This window comes from Bactrocera latifrons, unplaced genomic scaffold, assembly GCF_001853355.1.
Source record: "Bactrocera latifrons isolate USDA-ARS-PBARC rearing strain unplaced genomic scaffold, ASM185335v1 scaffold_216, whole genome shotgun sequence".
NCBI lineage: Eukaryota > Metazoa > Arthropoda > Insecta > Diptera > Tephritidae > Bactrocera > Bactrocera latifrons.
Genome location: NW_017535697.1, coordinates 12590 through 21357, shown reverse-complemented (window position 1 = coordinate 21357; position 8768 = coordinate 12590). Strand labels below are relative to the sequence as shown.

At 35.7% G+C, this 8768-nt stretch overlaps 1 protein-coding gene across 1 annotated transcript in view; it reads left to right on the top strand.

The window, feature by feature from the left end:
- Positions 1 to 3599, top strand: part of LOC108968444 (lipase 1) — a 7098-nt gene extending 3499 nt beyond the window's left edge. The window contains exons 3-6 of the mRNA XM_018932489.1: positions 1576 to 1787; positions 1871 to 2014; positions 2087 to 2224; positions 2991 to 3599. Coding sequence (XP_018788034.1) covers positions 1576 to 1787; positions 1871 to 2014; positions 2087 to 2224; positions 2991 to 3443 — 947 coding nt within the window. The 3' untranslated portion in view covers positions 3444 to 3599. The remainder of the gene's footprint in view (positions 1 to 1575; positions 1788 to 1870; positions 2015 to 2086; positions 2225 to 2990) is intronic.
- Positions 3600 to 8768: the final 5169 nt, after the last annotated feature.

Here is an 8768-nt window from a genome sequence, read left to right as displayed (position 1 = left end):
ATGGGTGAAATCGGTTCACAACCACGCCTGAAATCTTGATTATCACTTTATCATGCGAGAGTATAAAATGTTCGGTGACACCCGAACTTAGCCCTTCCTTACTTGTTTTAAGTTATATTAAATATTACCTCACGTAAGCGAAAATCATATTAAACCATCATCAAATGAGATATATCTAAAATAAGCTTAATTGAAGACATTAACTTTAATATATTGAACTGATCGTCAGCAGCTGCTATCACAAAAATTATCTCCTCGAGTTTCAATACTCAAAGAAGGTCGAGAGATGTGGCTTTTTAGCTTTTACACCACAGTAATGCCCCTGCTTACGCATTGTGGGCTGTGCGCTAATATTTGGCCAAAAACAAGAAACTTCTTATAATATGGGATATACTAAAGTTTATTGCAAAAAACTTTGTTCAATAGGTTCAGGAATTACCCCAGCTCTCTTATACTATAAAATAATCTATACTAATGTTATAAAGAGGAAAGATTTGTTTGTTTGCATTGAATAGACTCCGAAACTACTTGACCGATTTGAAAAATTCTTTCACTTTTGCAGCTTCGACTGTCTGTGGTGAACAAAGGCTATATTAAATTATCAAAAAAATTAGGGATCCATATTAAAACTCCAATAATGCAACCCATGGTGTGAAAAAATTACAAAAAATCTTTCTTAATTCGCACGCGCTGCGACTATAGAGCAAAAAAAAATGTACTACACATTTGCAGATCATATAGTTATCAACGAAAAAAAGTCGCGAAAGCATATTGCCTAACTATTATAGTTCTGTCACGATAAGTGTTTTTATCACAAAAAAATATATATATATCAATGCATATCGATGGCAAAAGCTCTTTTATTTATACTTTGAAGTTAATCCTTATCAAAACAAATTACTTTATATTTAAGTGTTTAAAACCATGTTCAGACCGGCACTTAATCACTCGATTTCGGCTGTTGAGTGGTTAAGTGGTTAATATCAAGATTTCGCCATAAAAAAATTACAGTTCAAAATCACTTCATCGAAATGGTTTGAAACTGATCCACGCTAAATCGCTCTGTTCGACTCTGGTTTTGCGCCATCTACTTAGCAGCATTGAAAATCTGTTACATTATCACAGCTGATTTAGACACTACAAAGGGGAAAAATGTAAGCAAACATTTTTTTTAAAGCAATAAATCTAATTTCACCTGAAAATCGACTTAACATACGAAAAAATGCATCCATTATTTCTATTATATGGAAAATATTTAAAAAATTACGGCTTTTATCTCAAAATACTATATGACAATCTTTTCATTTGATAAGTATTAAGCGATGTGAATTCTTGAATGACAATAAAAGCTGTTTTGAATAAAATTAGTGTTGGTTACCAATGAATATAAATACAATCGGTCTAAAGCCTGTCCTAAGGCCCATTTCCCTAATAAGAAAGTTTCCAATCATGTAATCCTATCTCCTTGATGAAGATAATATTACATCTAATATGTGTTATTTAAGTTAGCTAAAGCCCACAATTAATGTTTATATCTTCAATTTGACTTAAATATTACTTTAATTTTATTTGCAGCTTACCTTCTTGCTGATTATAAATACGATGTATGGCTCGGGAACGCCCGTGGTAATCGCTACTCTCGAAATCATACAAAGCTTGATCCAGATGGTAAAAAGTTCTGGGACTTCAGTTGGCATGAGATTGGCATATACGATCTGCCGGCAATGATCGATTATGTATTAAAATCTACGGGGTTCAAAAGAATACAATATGCGGGTCACTCTCAAGTAACCAGATTTAAACAATTAATTCCTATAGCATTAATATAATAACAGAAGAACAAACCCGTTTTCGTAACGGAATATTTTAGGGTTGCACTGCGTTCTTCGTAATGTGTTCGCGACGCCCAGAGTATAATAAAAAAGTGATCATGATGCAAGCAATGGCACCGGCGGTTTATGCCTCGGAGACAGAGGAGCACCCATATATCCGTGCCATTAATTTATATTTTCGCGTGAGTATAGAATATCCAACATCCATGCATCTTTTAATATTAATTAATTATTGTTTTTATTTAATAAATCAGAGTTTGGTTGGTAGCTCAGTTACGGAAATGTTTAATGGAGAGTTTCGATTTCTCTGCCGCATGACTGAGGAAACAGAGCGACTGTGCATTGAGGCGGTATTTGGAATAGTGGGACGAAACTGGAACGAATTTAATAGGGTAGGTTCATAACTAGATATAATTGAAGAATTTGAATTATATGAAAATACCCTTATCAGATTGTAAGTAATATGCCTTACTATAAGAAAGGCTTTCTAAGACAAAAAGCATTATTTCTTAAGACTTTTTCATATTGAAATACAAACGTAAGTGAACGAAATTATAAAGAACTTTAGAACGTGGAGGTAAATTCAATATAATTTTAAATATCATAGAGCTGCCATACAAACCGATTGAATAAAAGTTCTTCTATGGAAAACTTTTTTATTTGACAATGCATCGAAATTTGGCTTGAATCAAACATCACAATTTCCAAACAAATTCTTCAGATCGAACACTATAGCATATATCTGTTACTCAAACTGGCCGATCAAAATCAATTTGAAGATTAAGATTCTCTGGTATGTTTTGATTTTTATCAACCAATTTTTACAGCTTCTATCGTAATGAATAAAATCAAAGCTACGATAAATGTGGCTATAGACAGATAATCATTTAAATATTGTTATTACATATTTAAACATTGCATTGATATTTCCTATTAAAACAACTTATTGGTATGAGATAGTAATTTTTAATAGGAAAATTAGTAATCAATAAAACCAAAATTTGGTGAGAGGTATTGAAAAAGTTCCTGCGAAAAATACTATAATTTTTATTAGTCTTATCAGGCAGGCTGAAAATTTTGTTATGTGATAGATTTTGCACCAGTATTTAGTTATTTTTTTTTTTTCTAACATTGCTAAACTTAATCTTTTCTTTATAGAAAATGTTTCCAGTTATTTTGGGTCACTACCCCGCGGGCGTTGCGGCTAAACAAGTAAAACATTTCATACAAATCATTAAATATGGACGTTTTGCACCTTACAGTTACAGTAGTAACAAAAATTTAGCACTATATAAAGAACACATACCACCGCGTTATAACCTATCTCTAGTAACAGTTCCTACCTATGTCTATTATTCAAGTAACGATTTACTTTGCCACCCCAGCGATGTCGAGGCAATGTATAAGGACCTGGGTAATCCAAAAGGAAAGTACTTGATACCAATGGAGGAGTTCAATCATATGGATTTCCTGTGGGCAATGAACGTGAGGAAATTGGTTTATGCACGAATGTTACGAGTATTGGGAAAAATAAAGGACCACAAAAAGGGTAATAGTACAAATAGTCTTGCAAATAAGAATGTCCCACAAAACCGGAGGCGGAGAAGGTGATCATAGAAATACTTAGTAGATAATTTGGATGTTAATTTATTCTAACTTTTAACTAGTCTAAGTGATTTGAAAGATAAAGCTTTTCTAGAATATGTCACTATTTATTTTCTCATAGTTATATAAAAATAGTTGGTAAACAACCCTTTAGAAGCTTAAGGGATCGTCTCAGTGTGAAATTTTCTAGAAATGGATTTTTTGTTGCATTATCAGATTTTATATACTAATAAACACTCTATCAAATTTTTAAAACGAAATTCAAATTACGGTCGCTATAGCGTTTCTTGTAGAAAGAGAACAGAGTGGAGAACATAGCGACTCCTCTTGGAGAGAAGATTTTTAACGTCATTAATTTCATTTTTTATGAAATCTTCCTATTTCTTTCTACGATAAACTGCCAAAATCGATACTTTTCATTCAAACCGCCGTCATTTTGTCAAACTTAAAAAAAAAGTTTCCATAGCGCTGTAGCAACTTTATTATAGATTAAGGAGGGAGTAAGGTTTTAAAAGAAGGATATATTTGTGTGTTTTGCGACGTGAGTAATATAATTGTATTAAATTTAATGACATATTATTGTTGTTAAATTTTGTTAAACTCTTTTATTAAGATACTTGTTTATACTTCAGTGGTTAGAACAAGAGTGAGAAAATGTATAAATACAATAAAGTTCGGTTACAATACGATATCATTTTAAATACATCAGAGTTGCATGTATATGTACGTTGTTATATGCAGGATTGCATTTCAACACGCCTCCTCAACGTTCATATGCATGCATATTACAAAGCAATGCAATTCATTTAATTAATTTAAACCTAGCATCTTTGTTAACTTCTCGTGGCTAGGCTTTGATAAGTTTTTCGTCAAAATATCAGCAATCATGTCACTGCTGCAACAATATTTGAGATCGATGCCGCCTCCTCGATAAATATCCCTCATATAATGATATTTTATGTCGATGTGTTTGGTTCTTGCGTGATATACCGGATTCTTTATAAGATTCATGGTACTGAGGTTATCTCCATTTACCATGATCGTCYTAGGACATTCGATTCTCATTTCTCCCAAAAGTGTTCGTAAAAATACTGCTTCTTTCACGGCTGACGTAGGGGCCATGTATTCGGCCCCGGTGCTGCTCAGAGCTACTGTTGATTGTTTCTTTGATTCATATGAAAAAACACTTCCTGCAAGTATGAATGCATACTCCGTATATGACTTACGCTCACTGCTATCGCCACCCTAATATGCATCGACAAAGCATTCGATTTCTTTGCCAGTGCTATAATACCGCAATCGCATGTCTTGAGTATTACATAGGTAACGCAATATCCTCATAGCCGCAGCCATATGTCCTGAATGTGGATCATTGTTTCGTTGCGCAAGTTTACACACTGAGTGCAAAATATCTGGCAGCGTACATACTGCTATATACATCAATGAACCTATGAATGATTGGTACGGCATCTATTTGGCCTTCTTGCATTTTCTCTCATTACAATTTACTTGATGTCCCGTATATAGTGGAGTAATGATTGGTCGGCAGTTTTCCATATTATATTCGCTTAACATCTTTTGTATATACATATGATTTGTGACCAACGCATATAGACCCAGTTTCACCATCGCGATCGATTTCCATACTCAAAAAATATTGTACTGGTCCCTTGTCAACTATTTTAACTTTTTTCGGAATAGCATTCTTTATTATACTCTCGCAACAAAGTTGCTAAAGAGAGTATTATAGTTTTGTTCACATAACGGTTGTTTGTAAGTCCTAGAACTGAAAGCGTCAGATATAGGGTTATATATACCAAAGTGATCAGGGTGACGAGTAGAGTTGAAATCCGGATGTATGTCTGTCCGTCTGTCCGTCCGTCCGTGCAAGCTGTAGCTTGAGTAAAAATTGAGATATCATGATGAAACTTGGTACACGTATTGCTTGGCTCCATAAGAAGGTTAAGTTCTAAGATGGAAAATCGGCCCACTGCCATGCCCACAAAATGGCGGAAACCGAAAACCTATAAAGTGTCATAACTAAGCCATAAATAAAGATATTAAAATGAAATTTGACACAAAGGATCGCATTAGGGAGGGGCATATTTGGACGTAATTTTTTTGGAAAAGTAGGAGTGGCCCCGCCCCCTACTAACTTTTTTGTACATATCTCGAAAACTACTATAGCTATGTCAACCACACTATATAGAGTCGTTTCTTTTAAGCCTTTCCATATACAGTTCAAAAATKGAAGAAATCGGATAATAACCACGCCCACCTCCCATACAAAGGTTATGTTGAAAATCACTAAAAGTGCGTTAACCGACTAACAAAAAACGTCAGAAACACTAAATTTTTCGGAAGAAATGTCAGAAGGAAGCTGCATCCAGGCTTTTTTTAATTTAAAATGGGAGTGGCGTCGCCCACTTATGGACCAAAAGCCATATCTCAGGAAGTACTCGGCCGATTTCAATGAAGTTCGGTATATAATATTTTCTTAACACCCTGATGACATGTACCAAATATGGGTGAAATCGGTTCACAACCACGCCTGAAATCTCGATTATCACTTTCACTATCATGCGAGAGTATAAACTGTTCGGTGACACCCGAACTTAGCCCTTCCTTACTTGTTATTTGTTGCATTTGTTTGTGGTCGGAGCACGCTATAAGCAGATCGGCGACATATACTGCTACAATATTGATGTGCCCATCATAGTGCTTCACATACACACACGGTTCGCTTTTACATGGTTGGAATCCAATACCTTTTAATATACCGTCCAACTTCATGCTCGATTGCCGCCCAGACTGCTTAAGTCCATACAATGTCTTTTTCAACTTCAGACAATGATTTGGATAACGTTTATCTACAAACCTAGCTGGGTGGCTGATATAAATTTCACCACACAACTCGCTGTTCAAATATGCTGTTGAAACGTCTATTTGGTGGAGATATAAACCATCCTCCGCTGCAATCGCAAAAATCATTCTTATTGTGCTACACCGCACCACCGGTGAAAATGTATCTTTTTAATTTACACCATAAGTTTGTGAACAGCCCTTAGCAACTAATCTTGCTTTGAAACGTCCTATTTTACCGTTTTTGTCTTTCTTTAAAGCAAAAACGCACTTACTGCGCACTGCTTTCTGCCCTTTTGGCAATTCCGCAAGTTGCCATGTATCGTTGTCTAATAACGATTGGTATTCATTTTTCATAGCTTCGTGCCACTCATTAGCGTATTGGCTTGTCAACGCCTGTTCTACCGTTTCAGGTACTTCTATTTCATCATTTTTAAATAGTTGTATTGTTTTGTTGGTCTTCCTGGCCCTCCACTTCGAACAATTTTCGGTCTACCAGGTTCTCTCTGTTTTTGTAGTACTGGAACTTCTTCTTCTTCAGCGGATTCGAACTCATCATCGCTGTTAACTAGTGCTGATTGTAGTACTTTGCTTTCGCCTGAACTAGTATTTAAATTTGCAACATCGCTATTGCCGCTGTCTTGTAAATGTGTGTACTCATGTACACCTACCGCCGTTTGAATATTCGTTTGTTGGTTTCGCCCCATTGACTCAACCAAATATACATCTCTGCTACTATCAATCGTCTCGTCTCACGATCGTATAACCTGTACGCTTTTGATACATCAGAGTATCCTACCAATATATACTCTTTTCCTTTTGGTACACGCAAATGTCCTACCATTGGTTTATAACCATGCCATGCTTCATATGGCGTCATCGAGTCTAATGCTATTATTGGCGCACGGTTTCGTAGATATGCTGCAGTGTAAACAGCCTTTGACCAAAGAGTTTCGTGTACTCCCGAACTGATTAACATACTCCTCGCCATTTCAACTAGCGTTCGATTGAACCTTTCTGCAAAGCCCGTTTTGCTGAGGTGTGTATGGAACAGTCAGTTGCCGTATTATACCATTTTCTTTTAAAAAATTATCAAACGAATTATTTAGGAACTCTGTACCATTATCGCTACGTAGTACTTCGAGTTTCTTTCCACTTTGACACTCAGCCATCTTTTTAAATTCTTTAAATTTATTGAAGACTTCGTCTTTACTCTTCAAAAAATAAACAAAAACGTATCGAGTTTTGTCATCAACAAACGTTAGAAAATATCTTACCCCCAACATCTCCGCTGATCGCCTTTCTGTACTGCTATACGGTTTCTGCGTACATTTGCTGGACATGCACACAGTACAACAAATTTCTTGTGGTACTCTAACCTTCATCCCGCGAACCATTTGCTTCTCGTTCAATAATCGTAAGCTAGCAAAATTAATATGACCATAGCGCGAATGCCACTTCATAGCATCATTGATTGATTTCCTTGCAAAAAACAATGTGTTTTGATTTGGCTCTAAAGTAAACAGATTACTGACCTTATTTGCACGTAAAACTATTCCTCCGTGCTGATAGCAGGAACAGTCAAAAACGCTACTGCCTTCCTCCCTTTTCCATCCTCATCGGCAAAATGTGTGCCCAKTGAAAAACGTGGCAAAAACGCAGAATTCAGCCATCTTTGTTTGTTTTCATTTGCACAATGTTGCCATTGCTCAATATGCATATATAATTTTGTACACATCTATGTTTTCAATTACAATTTCTTATAATAGAAAATATCAAAACTGAAAACTATTAAAAATGGTATATATATTTATAAATAATAGTATTCGACTCCAATTTTGAGTTATTTTAAGAAAATTTAAAACATATTGAACAGATTGAATTATAAAAGTTGATAATTACTACTGTATATAGATATTGGCAATCCTGGGTTGTGAGAGAGCAATCAGCTGACACGTTTAGATGGCAAAAACCAAAATGCTGTAGATTCTCACGTCATCCGACGTCAAAGAGAGAAGGGAGTAGCGTTTTGCACTGGGCACTTACATTGCGCGCCCATAAGATAGGTCGAATCAGCTGACACGACCCACGATTCTGCGTTTTTGACTGTTTGCGCTATGATTTTTGATTGTTGCCGTTTGCTTGTTGAATTCTACATTGTATCCACTGTTGACTGGCTTTGCAACCGAAACGAAGTTGCTTTGCAACCTCGATGGGTACAACACAATAACATCACATATGTTCGACTTCAAATGCACAACTCCTCTGCCAGTTGCTGAAATATTGTTGTCACCTCCTAGTATGATGGCTTCTTCATATTCTTCGAACTCGACAAATATATTTCGATCGCAGCATAAATGTGATGAGGCGCCGCAGTTACCTTCTCTATCCTATTTGTACAGATGCTATAAATTAAGGACTACAAGAGGGTTTAGGAGAAGAGAAGAGAGAATCGCGAAGCGGCTATTT